We start from the raw sequence: 20240 nt of genomic DNA on the forward strand, positions 1-20240 counted from the left end.
CCTGCAGCTTCAAATTCCTTTTGTAGCTCATCCAGTGTTGAATATTCTTCGACTTCAAACGTCTGAAACCTACATTGTAAAAGGGAAACTCATGAATATGCCTAGATTTGTCAGAATGTAATTATCGATTCTGTTACTTTTCTATCCACAACAGTACTAAATTATACCTTTTATGCTGTGACTGTACTTTTGTCTCACATAGTACACTAATCATTTTCTCTTTGCATTTCTTTCCACTTGAGTCCACATCTACCTTAGAAGTTTTCTGAAGAATCAAGTACTCCTAAATGACAAAAAAAAGAACAAAATATTAAATGCCACCTAGAATCTTTGAAGTTTAGTAAAATGCAAAAATCTGTAAGAAACAGATTTTTTTTTCAGAACATAGCAATCAAACTTTGAAAGTACCATCCCAAAAAGTGTCTGTCTGTTTCTACTCATCAGCTTGAAGTTAAGCATAGTCTTAAGTGATGTAGAGAACATGAGTTTGAAAAGTCAAAACATTCTCCTCCAATATCACCACAAAAACCTGCCTAATGCAGCATGAGTTCGTAAGTACAGACAAGAAGTTCAAAGCCCAGGCACATACTAGAAGCACCATGCGGTCTAAGTCAAGGAAAGAGACAGTTAGTAATAAGCTAGAAATATGTCTGTTATTAATTTCTCATCACAAATTTTCTATTTTTTGGAGCATTTGGGAAACACAGGAGGCTGAACCTAGGCATATTACAGTCAGGAAACACAGGGAATACAGGGGTATAATTACAGTGGGAAGCAAAGCAATACAGGTCACAGGTCTACAGGTATCACTGGTTTCCTTCTCAAGCGTACCTTCTTTTTCTTAAATATAGAATAAAGTTGTTGGGCCTTCCTACTCTCCTAATGATCAATCTGCTTCCAAAATTGTTAATCTTAGAAAAACACACACAAAATATTCAGGCACATAGGTTTCAGTGGTAAATCAATAGAACTAGTCAACATTCATTGTTCCCGCACCTTAATGTTGCTCCTGTCACCCTGAAGAAGAATCAATATTATCTTGCCCCTGAACATCAGTCTTCCAGTCAGCCTTAGATCTGAAGCCCATTTTTCCACAGTTTTGACGTATCTTGCCTTTGCTCTCATGTGATCTAAATGCAAAAGGAGCATCCAGATACCATCATCCTCTGTACTTGTTCCTTTTGACAAAGTAGCTTTTTCATTGCAAACTGTTGCTGATTGCTTAATGACATATTTAAGATGCTGCTGTATCCAAAGAATCAGATCATGCACCATGGGTTCAGAAAGATGCTTCTTTGCTTGTTCAAGTAATTTATCTTTCACGTCCATACATTGGGCCCGTGTAAGCTGGTCTGAACTAACAGAAATATCTGGTAGAGTTGATGGATAATTAACTGGTAAATGAAATAAGAGCTTTAAAAGCACATCTGTACCCAGCAGTTCTTTCGCGGTGATTTGAATTCTAAATGTGATTCCATGCGTCTCTGGAAAGTACCAAAAAATAAATATTAATAGTTTGCTCGAAGTTGCCATACATATACATTATTAAGTCATGCTATTTTCTTTAACAATTCAGCTCAAATGACTGTCATTCTATATAAAACAAGCAGTGCGGATTTTTTTGCGGGGTGGGGGATTGCAACCAATGGCTCAAGCAATACTTGACTTGCGGGAAATCCTGAAATGAAATGAAACACTTCCATATCATACTAGAAGGAAAGTTATTAACACATTCTAAAAAGCATTCACACCTTTTGGTTCTTTCAAAGTCTAGACAAGCCAGTAATAAAGAACTGTCTCTCTTACAAACACGTAAGTCAGTTTCTACAGCTCAACAGCAGCAGCAAGGACAACCAAAAAGAGGTTTTTCAGGATGGATTCAGCACTGCCCTAACTTTGCTCCTAGAGAAGTCTGTAAGACTTCTTACATCAACACTAGCACGAGGCAAATAGACTTGTACTGAGTATTTTTTAAGACAACCCCTCAAAAGCAGTTCCACTCTTAAAGAGAGACTTGGAAAGAAAAAAGTCAAATTCTTTGTCTCCTACAACTTTCAGAGAAAATGCATTTAATTCTTTTCTGCCAACTTCTCTGCATTTACAACAGTCGGACTGATATAATGAAAACATCTCTGTTGTACATCTGACCCTTGATATTCACATATATATATATGCCTATACTTATGAAAATATATGTGTATACATGTGCATATCTACTCAAAACTTGTTGTTGGTCTACTTTAGAATAGAATTATTTTCAGAGTGAAAAGGACACATACAGTATGTAGCAGGAAGGGCAAAAGACCACATCCTCCTGACAAATCACATAATCAAAGATGCTGAATATTAAAGTTATGTACAGTAGTTCCTACAATAAAACCTTCTTGACTAAAACATATTTCACAGAAAAACAATACAGAAGTTCATAAAGTGAAAAGCGGGGACAAAGACCTAACCTACTTTTGCTCCTCTGCCAGGAAGAAAAAGGGTATCAGATAAAAGATGATCTTCTTCAGATGTTCTCTGCTTCACCCCTTTGATGCATTCGAAACACTTCACCCCTTTTCTTTAAAAAATTGTTAAAATGTCAGGTTGATTCACTGTTAGGAGGGCAGGACAAGCCAGATTTGAAAGGCAGATTAGAGCAGAGCTGAGTTTCAGAGGAGCTCTTTTGAAGTGACTTGCCGTCTTATCCCCCTGCCTTATCTTACCTTCCTTTATGTGGCAGTTAGTTGAATTATGTTTGATTAGTATTGCTGATGCCGCTAACCAACCCCAGTGCTCTCTATGATTTTACATTTGAACCCTACTAAATAAGTGAAAGAACCTAAAAGTGACTTAGACAGACAGAAGCACTTTAGAGAGCTTAGCCAAGGGCTTGTTTCCAAACCTCCTTGCTGGTCATACGAAGAACTCTCTAGGTGAGAGCAGGCACAAAATAAAATAAGCAAACCCTTCAAACCCAATAATCAAACTCTAGCGCTACTATAAAGAAGTCCCCGAACATCTACAAAACTTCGCTACCTAAACAGAGTCAAATCCAGTGCTGAAAGCAGTGGACGCAAATCCAGTGAATTAAATGAAATTACACCCAACCATGTCCACACCCACAGGAACTACATGTCAAAGCCTCGTTCCCTACCAACAGGAGTTGGTCTCCAGTCTTCTAAGACCCTATGAAAGTTTCCAGACTATTTTTAAGGCAAGTTTATTCCTCAGAAACGCACCAGCCTTGGAAGAGACTCCAGTCACCATAGTGTCCATCTGGCAGCACGTGGCACTCACTCACGTGCAGTAGCTATGCAGGAGGACCTCAAGCCTTCCCTTTCCAATCTCTGTCTTCTGCTGCCCTAGCAAACATTCCTTACTGGGCACCAGCAATGACAGCTCCTCTGCCATTATGCCAGGCTCAGTACACACACACACAAAAGAAGAAAAGCCCTCCTGGACTCCCAGCACCCTCTTGGCCACCATGGAGGGTCTCCACACACATCTGACCATGGCACAGTCAACAAGAAATTTTAAAATGCACAGTCGATCAATGAGTTGAAGAATACCACTCTATTGCCAGCTTACTTACAGTGACAGAAAAACATGTTACCTTTCCAATAATCCTCCTAGGATTTTTACACTAGCTTGTCGTAACGGATCTCACCAACTCAGAGGTAACTGAGGGATAAACATGAAGGCCAACCTTGCCCCTTCGGCAAAGGCCTCCTGCCGCAGCGATCAGATTCTCAAACCTGCAGCCACCTCACACCTTTCCCTGCGATGACAACCTAACTCACAGGCAGCGGCGCAGCCTCGCACCCCAAGGTGCGTCACGCCGCCCCGTTGCGAAAAGCCCCGCTGTGCTCATTTACATCTGCTTCAGACTCGCTCTCAAACAGAAGAATCAGTTCAAAGCATTTGTGTGGCTACCGCCTCTGAAGTTTATTTAAACATCCCAGCGTCCATGTTCTGCGCCAGCGCTGCAGACGGCTGGCAGAACAAAGAGTGAGCCACCATCGCCCTGCGTAATGAGGCTCCAAAGAAATATTCCCTTTGTTTGCACATGCTACGAGGTCTGAGTTGTCTTCATGGCAAAATGGTGATTATTTCTGAAATAAAAGGGTGGGTATGGCCGTTCTGTCAGCATTTAATGTGCTAATATGACTAAACTCTACACATTTTAATTCATTTTCCCCCATAGCTGCATGCTTATCAGTATATTTAGCTCTAGCATACTTCAGATTTTTTCTTATGTTCCATGTCAACCAGACAGATATCCCCCTCCTCTCCTGCCCAAAGGCATTTTATGCAACACATGCAATCTATTTTTAAATTCAGAAAATGGCACCTACTAATGTACAAGCTTAGAATATATAAATATATTTTTATAGCAAGCTTGGTGAGCAAAGCAGAAGAGAACAGATTAACAAGTAAATTATGGATTTCTATCTGTAATACTAATCTTTTTAAACAGATATGTAAGGTAAAAAAGATATGCTGTAATTAGTTTATTTAAATTCATCAATGCATTGGTTTTGAGAAAAACATATTTTACATTCTGAATACTTCATTATTAAATTCCAGAAAGCCAAAGTTTTTAGCATACCAAGAGATCTGCAAAAGCATTTTCTTACATTCCTCAAAACCATAAATCCCCAATGGCCTCCTTTTTGATCCTGTGGATCTACACGCAAATGGCTCTTAAATGTATTAGAGAGAGCATAACGTAACAGTCTTACTGGAAGTTACCTCTGTGCACCATTTGTCAATGACAATGTATACGGTTTGAAGAGATAAAACAAACATAAGCTAATGAATACAGCAAAAGTTAATTGAATACCAACCAAAGGATTCTATAGCTCCAAAGTAAAAGAGAAGTAAATTCCTAAAGTAGGAAAACTACCAATAATCATTGCTGTAAACGATCCTTTCAATTCCAGCAGAAAATGACGGAAATCAACCAGATATGCACGATCCTAACATATCACGAACACAGCCTGGCTAAAGGCCCTGCAAGGCCACATAACATCAATATAAATATCATGGCCTGTTTCTATCATGCACTTGTGGCACTTCACTTTACATTCCAGGAAGGTTTCTAAGTCTTTTACATCCTGATAACTTATAAACACAAAATCATTTTTCTGTACATGAAGCACAGGGAAGGACGTGCGTGTATTTCTCTAGCAGATTTGGAGGAACAGACCTGCATATGCAATGTTCAGATACGTTCACATTTTTTAAAATAAACATCTGTTAAGCCCGGATACTTTATTTTCAAACTATGCTTGAAACAACATCTCTGAACTTTTTGATTTTAAGAAAATAAAACTCAGTCAAAACATTTCATCCATCATATTTTAAAAATACACCTCTAAATACCAATCAAAAAAATAAAATGGCAGAACTACCTGCCTACACTGGAGAAAGAGGTGTCATATAGATCTAGACACAAAATCCTGCTTTTAGATTATCCCAGTTAATTGTGCTCCATGCACACACCAAGGCTTTCACCCCTCTGAGACTGTCTAGACAAAAAGTCCTCTTTTCAAGTAACCACTTGCTGTCCTGTGCAAATCTATTTCAACATCTATTTTCAAATAAAAGTTTGAGGTTTATTAGATTAATTTCTTAGTAACTTTTTAGTTAAAGGGAGTCACTCGAGTAGCCACACGTAGTGCCACACCAAAGCAGCACTAAGTTATTTTCACAGAATCACGGAACAGCTGAGGTTGGCAGGGACCTGTGGAGGTCACCTCATCCAGCTTCCCTGCTCAAGCAGGGCCACCTACAACAGGCTGCCCAGGGCAACGTCCACACGGCTTCTGAGCATCCCCAAGGATGGAGACTCCACAACCTCTCTGGGCAATCTGTTCCAGTGCTCAACATCCTCACAGTAAAAAAGTGTTTCCTTATCAATCCCAGTCCTTTTGGCCTGAATACACATGCAGACAAAATCTGAAGGCAGGCCTCTGGATCCATTTTTAACAGCATTCTCTGCGACTTTATTGCAGTCCACCCAGCAGGATGCTGTTTTCCTGGGAGGTGGGCAGCATGCTGCAACAGCTCCCAGGACGCCAGGGAACAGTAAGTGACACTGGATCTGAACAGACATGCAGCACTTGCATATCCCAACTGACACTTTAAGTCTGGCAGTAACTGCTGTTCTGCACTGGGACTACTGAGATTTCTTCTCCCTTGCTGAAGGGGCATCTTCACAGCACTGTGACCGCACGGACTGACAAAAGTAATCTCTTTCAAAAAAAAGAAAAAAAAAAAAAAAAAAGAAAAAATTATGTTGTGATCAGCGGCTGGTGCAGAAAACGCGGAGTAAAGGGGTCTGCAGTTGCTGCACTCCGAGCCTACAGCATTCCGCTGCTGACGGAAGCACTACCAATCTTCCCCCCTCCCTACCCACAGCAAACATAAAAAATTTCCCTTAAAAACAAGTGATTAAGCCAGCGCTGCCCCGCTGGGCAGATCTCCCGCCCGCACCCTGAGGGGTCCCGGAGCACCTCCTCTCGGGGCCGGGCCGGGGAAGCACTACGGCGGCGGGCCGGTGCAGGGCAGCGGGACGTCCCCGGCTGCGCCGCCGCCGCCGAGTCTCGCTTTGACAGCGCGGTGAGACCCTGCCGAGCTGAGCGACCCCGCGGCTCTCGGCAACGGAGCGCTGCCGCCTTCACCTGAGACCGCCAGCACCTCGCAGGCGTCCGGCTCGCAGTAGATGGCGGCGAGAGCCGCGAGCTCCTCCAACGCCGCCTCCGACATGGCCGCCGCTGCGCGCGCGGGCCGGGGTGGCGGCGGCGCCCCCTGCCGACGGCGGGGCCGAGCCCAGCCGCCGGCACGGGGGTGCCGCCGCCACCCCGCCCCGCGCCTCAGGGAGGCTGTTGCCGGCCGCGGGACCATTCGAGCCCTACGACGGCCTCGCCCGGCGCTGCCCCTCGATTGCGGCAAGGCGCGGTGACGAGCAGCCCTGGCAGATCTCCCGAGGCAGCGAACGGCGACGGGTAAGCACCGGAGGCGGTGGAGGGATCGTTTCTCCCTCAGCGACGAACAAAATGGCCGCCGTCTGCAGGGGCGCTGCCCCCCCAGCTGCCCTGTCCGAGGTATTAATCCCCTAAATTCTGTAGAAGGAACAAGAAACGAGAGTGCTGAGCTGGGAATGAGGGAAATAACGTGAAGGGAAAGAAGACAGGAGCTGTCAGATGTACTGCCGGGTCGTAGTCCATGCAGCTGTCAGAAGGTTTCAGTGGAAATTAGCCTGAAAAGTGCCTCATTCTTTTATTAAGAACTTTCTTGCCCCTGGTCTTTCCCCCCGTCTCCTCATCCACTTTGCATATTCCATTTTACATGTTTAAATAAAAAAGTCGATGTAAATGTCTTTTAAATTGACACTATCACAAGGCATTGAGGTCCCTATGAATAAGTTACTGCACTCTGACATTTGGAAGTCATCAAATGAGACAGTATAATGTCAGCTTGATATTTTTCACGCTATGAAAATATCAGCTTCATGTCAAAGATCTAAATTCCATCTTAATGTAATAAATTTTCTTGTATTCGCAGACTAGTGAAAATGCTAAATATTTAAATTTGAAATGAACTTCTACAGTTACAATCTGGCCTTCATATTCCATTATTATTCAATTGAAAGTCAAGATCTTATTTTCCCCCCTTTTTTTTAATGATTTTCTTCAAACATTGCAGCGTTTGCTACAGTAACGTTAGCCATATCCATTTCTCTAAATGGATGCTTTCCCATGAACATGTGGCAAATAAAGTTTAGAAAAAAAAAAAAAAGTTGCTTTTTAGAGTCAGCCTATATTAAACCAGCTCCAGCATCCTGTCATAAATCGATATGCCACTGACGATACCAGTATTTTCCACTTTACCTGACAAGGCAAACAGAATGCAACCTTTCATACATAGGTAAGATTAATCCTCACAGGGTTATCTGCAAAAGTAGTATCGTTTGCTTTCCACTCACTATAATTATGGTGCAAATCAATTAGGTGTTGCTTCGACAGCCACTAGTGATTATATATAAAACTGTGCATTTAGACTCGCTTTCCCTAACCTGAGTGGCAAATAAAAGAGGAGGAGTAGACAGACACTTGGAAAAAAAATGTCTATTTGCAACACCCATCTACGTCTTTTTACCATCGTTTCCATGCCAGCCACCCTGCCGTCCCAGCTACCGCAACTATAAGCAGTCCTAAAAGCATGTACTCTAGAAGGCATTAAAGGACCACTGGGAGGAGTCTAAAAATCACTGCAGCTGCCCATTTTGGGGTCTGTCGTGGTTTAACCCAGCCGGCATCTAAAACCTATGCAGCTGCTCGCTCACCTGGGGAAAAGGGAAGAGAATTAAAGGGGAAAAGGGAAGGACACTCGTGGGTTGAGATAAGAACAAGTTAATAACAAATTAAATTTAAAGTAATAATTATAAAAATAATAATATAAATAATATATGATAATATATAAAAATTGCATTAATATATACAAACAAGCGATGCACAGTGTAATTGCTCACCACCCACTGACCAATGCCCAGCCTGTCCCGGCTAGTGATCCCAAAACAGATAAGTCCTTAAACTGCAATCCCAGAAGAGTGAGAGAGTGTGAGAGCAAGCCCTCAAACTTCCTGGCCAGCCCTCATCTATGTACTGGGCATGATGTTGCATGATATGGAATATTCCAGTGGCCGATTTGGGCCTCAATCCTAAATCTAAGATCAAACGCTAAGCTAGGAGTTACAGGTCCTTTACTCCAGGACCCCGTCCCAGCCTGTCGTGCACCTACACACTGGCAAAACACGAGACGCTGAAAAGTCCTTAATGTCTCAGCAACAACATAAACATCAGTGTATTATCAACATTCTTCTCGTAATAAATGCCATACTAAATCCAAAAGACAGCGCTATTCTAGCTATTAAAAAGAAAATTTAACTCTGTCCCAGCCGAAAGAGGACAGGGACACAAGATAAACATGAGGAACCCATAACCACAGCTAGGAGTGATGGCTAACCCAAGCGACACAAATCACGTCCATTTTTCAGAACTGTTGTAGGACAGCTGCAGGTCCTATATTTTCTGCCACAACAATGTTGACAGCTCCAATGAAGCCAGAATGGTATTCTTAATATCTAGAACTGTTCTTACCTGAGTTAAATAGCACTGATTTTCCAGATACTTAAGAAAAAAGCTGTTATTTCTGTGGTAACAACTGTAAGTGTTACCGCAATGGTAGAAGTTTCACGAAAGTGGCTTGTACAAAAATGGCAGAGAGAAAGCAACATGAAAACCTGTAAAAATCACTCCAAATAAGCTAAAAGGCAAATGTTTAAAGAAAACAGAAGCAGAAGCAACCCCTGTAATTGTAAAAAATTGTGATAAAACATGGAGATATTTTTCCTCACTATTCTCAAGTACAGCTAGTAGAAAAGTTTTCATCATTTTTTTCGGCCCAAAGCATATGTTTTTTCAAGTTGGTATAAATTCATGTAAAGAAAATTTTCGTTGCAAATTAAAGCTTCCAAAATTTGCGTGTTTTGTTTTAAGGTTAAATTCAACATTTTCATGAGGTTTTGCTCTTTGGCTTTTGAAAATGAGCTAATGAATTCTAATTGATATATTGAAAAAAGCCTTCTCTAATTGGAGAAAAAAACAACTCAAAGAAAAATATTTTCTATTACTTTTCCTTTTAAGTGTTTTAGAAACAAGTTTTTTCAAGGATTTGTAGTCTAGTAGTGCTTTTTAAAGGCACTTGCATTTATCCTCCATGCATCAAACTGCTCTAAGTCAATTCCCTAAGACACTTAATCTTTTGGCAGATGGAAACTCATTTTGAAAGTCTACTAATGATCAATTAAAGCATTAGCTATCTCTATAGACAGAAAGTTTATGGGGTCGCAGTCTTCAGAAGCTGAAGGCAAGAGCAGCAGCATTTTAGAAAAATAGCTAAAACTTTCTGTAATTACCACAAAATTGACAAAATACTGGAAAACAAAAGTCATGACTTAGTCTTTAACGGGTTTTTTTTGGCCATACTATGTTGAAAACAAACGTGATGGTTTCTATTTTATGAGAGGCTGTGGTCCAAACTGAACGTCAGCAAAGGAAGCTAGCTATTCTTTTACTTATTTTTTTTTTAATGGGGCTTAATAATGGGGCCTAATCCAAATACTTCCAATAAATTTACATTATCCTTTGAAAATTTGATTCATTCAGATTCCAGTCATAAAAATATGTACCCATGCTGCAAACATGCAGACGTCTTGTGAGTAGCCACCATTGCAATCAGTGGGACTGTTCCCACTGATTCCAGTAGTAAATAATGCATGATTTCACACGTGCTCAAGGCCACACATTTAAGTTTGGAGCCAAGGCTACTACTCTGCCCACAAGCTTCTATACAACTCCATGTAAAAGTAGTAAGACCAAATAGGTGCAACTGTCATGTGCATAAAAGAATTTTAAATTCTTTCTCTAGGAGTCTGGCAAGCCTTTTTTTTTCTTTGAAGGAGATACATATAAAGGTGATTAATCATCCAATGCAAACTAAAAAGGATGCTTTTTACAAAATGACATACCTAGTATGACCATAGGTCCCTACTAATACTACCATTGCCAAGAGAATCAATACTTACTTGATTCACTGCATATAGATCTTTGCCTGCAATTTACCTTGCACAAAGTAAGGCAGAATAATAACTAGAACACATTTTCTTCCAGTAAGAGTAAAAACGTGTGAAGCTGCCTACCACAAAATTGTTGAAAACTAGCAATGCTGTGTGCATTTTAAAAAGTGGATATGTAAAGATACTTGTGTGATACTGAAGACATAAGCACAGATAGCATTATTCTGCCCTCCAAGCTCAGCTTCCACATCAAGTAGATCTGCTTGTGGAACCTTCCTATATGGATTTTCCTCCAGGTGTAAGCAAAGGGAGACAAAGGATTAAAGTGTCATTTAATTTAGTAAATGTTGGGGACAGATCTCTTCAACCAGTAAAGGAGTGTCGCTTTTGAAAGGAGTGTTTCTACCCCTATAAAAACCACAACAGTGTAAGAGTCCAAAAATTAGGCAGTGCTCCTTAGTTTACCAGTCCCTTTGGTTTTAGCTATGGAGCTACAGCAACGTTAGTATTTGTGCCTCCATCTTTTGAACTTCAGCACGTTAGCCATCATTCCCCTACACTTTGACACAAGAGTTAAGCAAACAAAATGGAAGTGTGTAAGATGACAGGCTATTTATGATCATTTTCAGAGCACTAAGAGATCCTTCACCACTCTCAAGTGTTCTGGAGGCAGAACGTTCATCATCATATTTTAGACTTTAAATAATTATTTACAGAGTTCAAGTCATTAACGTCCTGATAGTAAATACATCATGTAAACATCAGACAGCATTGTTGTCCCATTTCACGCTAAACTGCATACCTCTTTCACATCATAATTAAAAATTGGTAATCCAGAACACTTTGCTTTGGCAGTAAAAAATTAGCAACAATCAACAACGGACACAAATACCATCTTACCAGCACACAGACTCTTTCTTCTACAGCAAAGCAGGGCAGAAATTCTGAGGCTTAGCTGAAAAATTCTTAAAGAGACTGAAGCTAGAACCATTGGCGTAATATGAAAGGGAGGAGCACAGTTGTTTCTAGGGGAGAGGAAAATAAATAAGTAGAATAAATAAACAAACAAAAGGTGATAGAAAAGCTACAGCTCCTCTTTCTAAACTGCTATAGGATGAGTCCAGGAACTCCAGGCATCCCAGAAGGAGAAACATGTGAATTACACGCTAATTACAGGGCACTCATGTTGTAGGCGCAGCAGCCACATGTTCAGTGCCCCTCTAGACTGGCAGCATGGTGCCAGGCACCCTAACCGTTGGGCAGTAACTGGCTGCCTGAAGTGATGCAACGGCAAGAAGCCAAAACCAGGTATTTGAATGCAGAATGGTCTCCTGCTCCAGGTAACAAAGATTAGTACTGCTTTTGACTACACCTGTATGACCCAAGATCTGATTGCAGTTGGAGTGTTATACCAGAGTCCTTTTCCATCTATCAGTCACAGAGATTGTAGTTTCTGAGCACCATGACATCCTTGAAGAATGCATCTTCAGCTGCAAAGCGTCAAACACAATAGGTCAAGCAGGGCTTCAACACGGTAAAGCAGAACAAAACTGATTTAAAAAGTGGTCCTGCTTTAGTGACAATGTCCACGTTTTCCCTTTTGCATGTGCACAAGGTTAACCTGGTTTGAGATAGAATCATAGAATGGCATAGGCTGGAAGGGACCTCAGAGATCATCTAATCCAACCTCCCTGTCATAGGCAGGGATGCTGCAGGAGATGCTGGGTTCTGAACTTCTGTTTCAGCCTGACTGGGCCTGGGAACCTGATGTTGCTGCAGAATTCCCGGAAAGGGCCTGATGAAGGTACTACTACACTTTTTTGAGCTTCATGAACTCTCTGTACCTTTCTATACTTAAAAAGAAGGGATATAAATGTATTTTTTTATGCATACACACACACACAGACACACCCCTTACCTTTAATCTAGCCTAAACAATAGTTTTACAGTTAAAACATCCTCTCAATGTGTAAAAAACATCAGTTTAAATCATTTTTTCAAGTTTACATCAGAATTCTAATCACTTTGACATCCATCTTATATAATGAACTGCTAACATCATGCATAAAGTAACCCAAACCCAAAAGACAAAACTCCATGTTTACATAAGTCTTACTGCTTGTAGAAATGAATTATTTTCATTTACACTTCGAGGATTATTTAAAAAAAAATTCCTTGCATTCCTCTCTTCAGAAGTTAGCCAGACTCAGGATTAATATATATGTTGTCATATGCTCTTATTCTAAGAGCTGCTGGTTTGGTTGGCAAACTCTTGAATTTAGCCCTTGATTTTTGTTTCTGTACTCACCAAAATAAATGAGTAGTACATATTCAAAGAGGTGATTAGTTGTAACAGACTATGATCTCATACAACACATGCAAGAGCTCATCTTAATAACTCTTAGAGCTAAAAATATGATCACCAAATATCAAAGTTAAGAAAAGCACATTTATTTGATGCACCTTTTTGTTTGATGACAAAGTAGTACATGTCATTAACAGCAGCACAGAAAGAACAATTTTGAATCTACGTGAGATAGAACATAACAGAAGACGGTCAAGCGCATGAAGTGACATGTGACACCTTTCACCAGATTTAGCAGCAATTACAATTTCCATAACGCACTCAACGTCACGCTTCTGAAATCAACAAAGCAAACTCATTCTTTTGAAGCTTCTGAAGCACTCCCTACATTGCTGTACCTTTCCATATTTAGTTGTGAAAATAAAGAATTCCATGTATATTGAGTTACCAAATGTATACATAAAACAAAAAAACCACCCCAAAAAGCAGTAAGCCTGTCTTTACAGTTAGAACAGACAGGAGCAGCTCTTTCATTATCAGATATGCTTCATACAAGCTCACACATTTCTCATCTCTATCATATATACATTGCATACTCAGAGGTTTTTTCTTTTTACCCCAAACTATTTTTCATTTATACGTAAATGAATCACTAGAAAGGTGAAAAAGGAATGAGGAAACTGGACAGGGGTAAGAGCCCGGTTTTCTCTTCCGGGTATTATTTATTCCTACCATGTAGGACAGTTGCCTCTGAAGTGGGAACCATTCCTCTTCATTAGTACCTCAAAATAGGGAAGCTTCTCTGAATAATTTTTTTCCTAAATGGGAAGTTACTTGACTGAAACATTTGAGGGGCTTCCCTCTCAGGGAAGAAAGAAAAAAAAAAAAAAAAAAAGGAGGAAAAACAAAGGCTTCCAATGTTCCAATGTCAGTTAAAAATAACCACTTTCAGAAAATGAACGTACAGCTGGTTCCCAGTTGTAAAGTTTCAAGAAGGAAGCAAGGAAGCTTCTCCCATTTGAGAAGCTACAATGTGATACTCTCTTATTTCTTCCATTCCCAAGTGTTTTACATGGAGGACTCATTCTAGAGAGTAATATATGCTGAAAGGGAGGAATAATTTAAATTCAGGGGTATGTGGCACCTGAAATTTACCAAGCCATGTATATTTAAAGCTATTACAGTGGAAAACTTAGAAAAAAAAAGTTAGTTTCCCTTATTAAGCACAGACATTAATGAAATCTTTAAGTCAAACAGCATTAACATGCATCACGCTTGGAAAACGCTCAAGTCAGCCTTCTATCTTGGCACTTTTGATACCCTTTTAGCCAAGTTATATCCACATCTGTAGCACGCCTCACTGTAATCACCATGCAGAAACGCGTTCGACTGTGCAGTCATACACCCCTGTGTGATTCCATATTATATAAAAAAGCCACACTATGGTACAGTCGATGAAGTCAAGATGCAAAATACAGATGCACTGCATGACAGTTTCTTTAAATAAGGCTTAATTCTGTCCTGAATGCATTACATGAGACACACATTAAAGACATGAAAATGCTAAAATACAGTTTTCTTAATGTCAGAAAACCAACCTTTTAAATACTCAAATAAATAGCCATTAAATATCAAATTTATCTCCTTTTAGAAATGTTGTTTTAAAGTAACTGAGACTCATTTCCTGCTTCTAAAAGATGTTCTTCTGTTCAAAGATAAATTGCACATTAAGGCATGAGTATATTCTCCTTATTTTCAACTTAACATACCTTTAAAAATACTCATACTACACTATACTTCCTTTCAGAGAATAAACTTGACTAAAGTTTTCTGAGGAAGCACGTATTTCAACAGGTAAAGCACCCATGTGAAAATAAATACAAGGTGTTATACAGTCAATAAAACATGCAGTTTGAAACAGTCCAGATCTACTCTTTATTCATCCAACACTGTAACTATGTGAAACAGTTTATGAAATTTCCAGTTTTCACTATTTTAAGTAATACTCAAAACTCCAGTCAGAATCAGAAACCTAACATATTTGGTGTAGCTCTGGAGTCATGAAACAAAAAGACAGCAAGCTTATGTGGAACCTGTAACAAAATAAGAATTAAGATTTCCCAGCTCTTAAGAAAATTAAGAAACATGGTTTTGCTACCATAACTTTATTATTTATTCAAAACACCATAAAGCATCGGTGTACTTAACAACGCATTTCCCCATCCTCTCTTCCCACCCCCAAAGAACAGTGGTGATGATGAAAGTAACAACAGTTGCAGTGAACTCCTATTTCAAGTCCTAGTATTCACTTAGCCTTAGCCTGGGAGGAAAGTGGTTTACTTTTTGACTCTACACCACGGGAGCAGTTATGAAGTCCACCGCCACCAAGCTACCTTCATTCTGTCCCACACAGCCGAGAGAGAGTCAAATGCAGGGCGAACATCCAGGATAGTGAACTGGTAGTTCTTATCTACTGCTCCACCATCATAGTAATCAATAACGTATCGCACTTCCTTTCCACATCGGTCAACAATCCAATCATGCCTGTCAAAGGGAAGTTCATATCTGGAAAGACAGATAATAGACCATGTAGATATTTTAATGGATATTATGAACCTGGGAGAGGGAATGAAAGTCCTATTTAAGAAGATTTATTTATCCAGATACCGGCATAAGATCCCCACTAGTACTTTTACCTCTAGTAATTATAACTTGCAATTCCAGTTCTGAAATATCTTAAAATTAATTCTACACCATGTTTTCAGACACGTCTCCCTACCCTCCCACCTCACCAGAAGATTTCTTTCCTGCCCACGTACCCCATCCATGAACGTATTCTGGCTCTTGGTGAATACTCCTTTGCTTTGCCTCCAAACCGCATCAGTGATGGTCCACATGGACATTCCCTGTGCACACAATTAAAGAAGAAAATAGTTTTCACGTTTTAAAACAGTCTTATTTTAAATGTTTAAACTACTATGGTAATTTGTTTCAGTAACAGAAAAAACAAATAAGAGAAAAAGCAACAGTAAAAGATTAATTACAAGTGATCTAAAACAGCGTTATTTTTTTAAAAGGTTTGAAAAGTCCCCTACTTTCTGACAGCACTTACTTCTGGTACAATAAAGTACCTTTCATACGCTCCACATCATCGTTCTAACTTACCAACAGAGCAGTTCTCAGTGAATCTAATCCACAGATTTAATAGACGGAAGAACAGAAAACCGTAATCCATAATCCAAACTACTGTGTAACAAAGATCATGGAGTTTCAGAGGATGATTTCCACTCACAAAATGCTTAACTAGTCTCTCTCTTCTAGGAACAGGGACTACACCACCCTGAAAAGTGACAGTTCATTTTACACCAGTCAACTTTGAATCTAAGTTTACAGCTCGTATTTTTTTCATAACATAAAGATTTCAATTAAATAATGCCCAAATAGATACAGTAAGAAGTTGATTTCTGCAAATCCACATTACACACACATCACCAAAATGCTCATCAGTTTTATCAACATAATAATTATTCAGTTCTACTTAAGCTCTTCTGGATAATCTTCCTTCAGATTCATCAAAACACAGGCTCCTACAAGACCATAACTTTTGAGATGTGTAGCACCAGAATATTTCTACAAAAACTAAAGAGCAAGAGCTAAACCAAAGGGTTTGCTTTTCATTTCATATGTACGTACAAAGCATGAAGAGCTTCCCACTTCAAAATCTCCTTCCAAGCTTGCTCGTTATTTTGGTTGTGAATCTTAATAATGTTGGTCATGTCTTCACCTGTTATGTCATCATCTTTCCACCGCCACCTAAAAAAATAAGAACTTGAAAAGAGTTTACAAGCATTACAGCATAACTACTCCACCTTCCTCAGTTTATCTGATGAGCTTTTGAATCCAGAGATTTAAGGCTTTATGCAAAGACACAAAGCAAGCGTGGAAACTTCTGGCTCATCTCCTTAAGCATCTTGAGAACTGCATTTTCTGTGTAAAAGTGTAGTTATCACAGTCATTATCATAGAGATCCACAAATTCTAGTTAGCTAAATTACACCTTAGCTGGATCAGAAAGTTATCAGTGTGCAAAACACATCTGCACATGTACAGTATTCATAAAAATGCTCAGGAAAAATCCTACTTGCATTCCTAATGCACAGGAGTCCTATATTCAATACATTTTGCATACACTTCGAAACACCTTTCATCTCTCTGACCCTGCACTATGACTACATGCATGCTTCCTTTTCAACAGGTGTAACATTGAACATATTCAAGTGTTTACAGGATCAGAACTCACGTGTTCAATAGAGACTGCTTATGACACACTGTCTTAAGAACAATATTGATACGTAAAACAAAGAACAACCATTGTTTTAACAGCAGCCACCTTTAAAGTTGATTCGCTTAAGAATGACAAGTAATTACAAAAGAATAAGGAAACAGCAGCACAGAAATATTTATCATTCAGTTAGATCTTGCCTACACTGCATTTTTGTAAAAACTGAAAACATCTACTTGCCAAATAATTTTCACATTTTTAGCAACTTTGCAAAGTCAAGTTAGATGTTCTCACAATTACAGAACTTTTACTATCAGTTTATAGGATTAACGTGAAGCTGATTCAGTTTGAAAGCTGGCAATCATGCAGTTTGTCTATGCCTATGCACTGACTTAAGAAAATTTTCTGAGCTAGTGGCAGTTGCCTGACATTCCCTACCATCTTGCTGATCACTAGAGCCTTTCAGACCAGCTGTTTATAAATGTAGTAATTTTTTTAAGAGTTAGTTAAATTATTTACTGCTTAAAGTCCACAAACTCTTAAAAAACATTGATGAATAATAACTAATGATATTACTTCATTGATTTCAGGCTTGCAAACTCCACCTCGTAATTCACAGTGTATTTACCCTTTTCTTAGCATAGCATTCCAGAACATTTGCTCTGAAGGGTAGACCCATTTCTTGTCAGAATGTGCTCTAGGAATGGAAGATTCTTCTCTAACAGTTGACAATGGAAATGGTTGATCTGGGGATGGCTGCTGATTTGGAGGAGGCATCTAGAAAATAAGGAGAATCAACAACAAACTAGAGGATCAGAATTTTTTTGTTACAGTGTTTGAGAAAAATCAAAGCATAATCACTCAGTTGTTACAAAGATCAAGAAGTTCAGCCTTTATTTAAGTCCACCAAAATTACCTCTTTTGCAGGAGAACTCTGCACACGACACGAGTTTGTCATCTGAAGACTAAAGGAACCCTTTTGTCTAAACTTCAACTTTCAAAAAAGCAGTACTTTCTGTAAATCCGGAAATCTTGGAGAGACCTGAATCAGAATTCACCCATACTGCTATTATGTAGAACCTAAAACCCACTAACGTAGCATAAGAACCATGCATGTAACTAACAGACAGACAGCAAAAGACATTTACAAACTGGAACACCAGTTTGTAACTCAGTCCCAGTCGAAACCAGGACATCGCCTTTTATCAAAAAGATGTCAATTTGAAGAAGGTAATGTTAAATAAGATGTAACTTGTTTTTATACACATATTCGCAAACAAAATCAGAAAAAGCAATGTGAAAAATTTAAAAATAACACTATTTGCCAGAGTTTCCACCTTAGGTAGTATCACTATTTACATTTTGGGGATATAGTATTTCAGAAGAAACAAGAATGAAGAAAACATCTGAAACAAGCAAAAGTTACCATGTTGCTAGGATCTATGTCATCTTTCATTTGAGATGCACCAGACTTCACCGGACATGCTACAAATTCATATGCTCTTTCTTGATGTGCAGGAACATCGTCTGTGTTCTCACTTCTATGATCAGGAGTCTTCATGTGCATTGGACAACCTGAAATACAGGGAAAAATAGTATCTATTTTGCTACAAAATGAAAACTCTTAAGACATGAGAGGAAATGGAAAACAGTTCATTGAACTCTCATATAAATACAAACTGGTATTTCGCTTTTTCTGCTGAGCTCTGCAACAGTTTTAACTGCTCTCTTTCCTGCGTTTTAGGACCCAGCACCATGGTAAGATGTAAGCTTCTTATGTAGTCCTTGAATGCTTATTCTCCATCCCATGCTGGCTCCTATATCAAACTGTTTGTACTTAACATTTACTTAAGATTTCCACAGCAACATTAATCCAACATGTGTTAATTGTGTCAATAGAAGACCTGATGTCCTCCTTCTCCATTCATTCATCTTATTCCACTCTTCTGCTGCCCTTTTCCAGATGCATGTTCTCTAGCGATCACCACCTGCTCCCAGTTACCATCTTTGTAGTGGCCCCTGAAGCTCCCTAACCCTTTGTGGGTGTACCACTCGATGAGAACAGATCTGCAGGACTTTTGTGAGTGACCATCAGGAGCGACCCACAGGTTCTACAGCAAGCACCTACTGTCGCTACAGACACAGCAGCTCGCGTTCTATTCTGGTAAATTCCTATTCATGAAAAGTTACTTGAGAGCTATTTTTGCTACAGGAAAAACTCGAAATTTTTACTTGCACAATCTTTTTTTTTTCCCCAAATTTTTTTCAATCTGTTTTCCATGAAAAAGTTTATGTCATTTAAGTTTCAAGAATAATTACCGCTCATTTTTTCCTGATGCATAGGACATTCTGAAGGTGGAGACGCCGTCTGATGTTGCTTGGATGCATTTGGCAACTGACCTGCAGCAGCCGGGGAGGACGCAGACAAACCCATGGCTTCTGCACACCGGCTCTTTTTAGATCAAATTTCTAAAGAAAAAAAAACCCAAACAACCGTAATACAAAACCTCACTGGTTATTTATTAAGGTGAATACAAGCACAGATACAAATTAAAAATTTTTTTAAAAATCGTCTTAAGATAGACATCAACCCACAGCGTCTACCAGGACTGCCAGGGACCGAGCTGGTGCGGGACCGCAGGCGGGGGCTGCCCAGCGGTAACCCCCGCTCACGGCGCCTCCCCGGCCCCCGCCCGGCCCGCCTCCTCACGCCCGCTGCCGGGGGGCTCTGCCCGCACCCCGAAACCCGCCGCAGCCCCGCCGGGCCCGCACAGGGCGCCACCAACACCCACCTGGCGCCTCACGGAACGCCGCCGCACCGTTACACACACCGCGGCGACCCCGCGGCCCGCGGGCAAGGTCAGGCCCACCTCCGCTCCGCGCCCCGCCGGCCTGGCCCAGCGGCGCGCGCGCCCTCCCTCAGCACTCGCCTCTCTCCGCTGCCGCCGTGCGGCGCGTCCCCAAGAAGAGCCGGCGCCGCCGCCTCCTCACCTCCGCCCGGCCCGAGCGCAGCGCGACGCTGCG

At 40.3% G+C, this 20240-nt stretch overlaps 2 protein-coding genes across 3 annotated transcripts; both read right to left on the reverse strand.

The window, feature by feature from the left end:
* Positions 1-206: 206 nt before the first annotated feature.
* Positions 207-6759, reverse strand: RWDD3 (RWD domain containing 3). Its single transcript, XM_086617534.1, is given in 3 exon segments — positions 207-283; positions 1044-1484; positions 6675-6759. Coding segments are annotated over 3 exon segments (603 nt in total).
* A 7326-nt stretch (positions 6760-14085) lies between these two features.
* HCCS (holocytochrome c synthase) lies at positions 14086-20240 on the reverse strand. 2 transcript variants are annotated; one of them, XM_086617231.1, is made up of 7 exons: positions 20208-20240; positions 19536-19685; positions 18643-18791; positions 17845-17993; positions 16629-16748; positions 15755-15841; positions 14086-15500 (listed from the first exon to the last, which is right to left on the reverse strand). In XM_086617231.1, the coding sequence occupies exons 2-7, from the start codon at positions 19648-19650 to the stop codon at positions 15302-15304; spliced, it is 819 nt and encodes a 272-aa protein (XP_086473357.1). In that variant the 5' UTR covers positions 19651-19685; positions 20208-20240; the 3' UTR covers positions 14086-15301. The 2 variants fall into 2 exon arrangements, with proteins under 2 accessions (XP_086473357.1, XP_086473356.1); XM_086617230.1 differs by lacking the exon at positions 20208-20240 and adding an exon at positions 20009-20057.

Source organism: Tauraco erythrolophus, chromosome 10, assembly GCF_009769465.1.
Source record: "Tauraco erythrolophus isolate bTauEry1 chromosome 10, bTauEry1.pri, whole genome shotgun sequence".
Classification (NCBI taxonomy): domain Eukaryota; kingdom Metazoa; phylum Chordata; class Aves; order Musophagiformes; family Musophagidae; genus Tauraco; species Tauraco erythrolophus.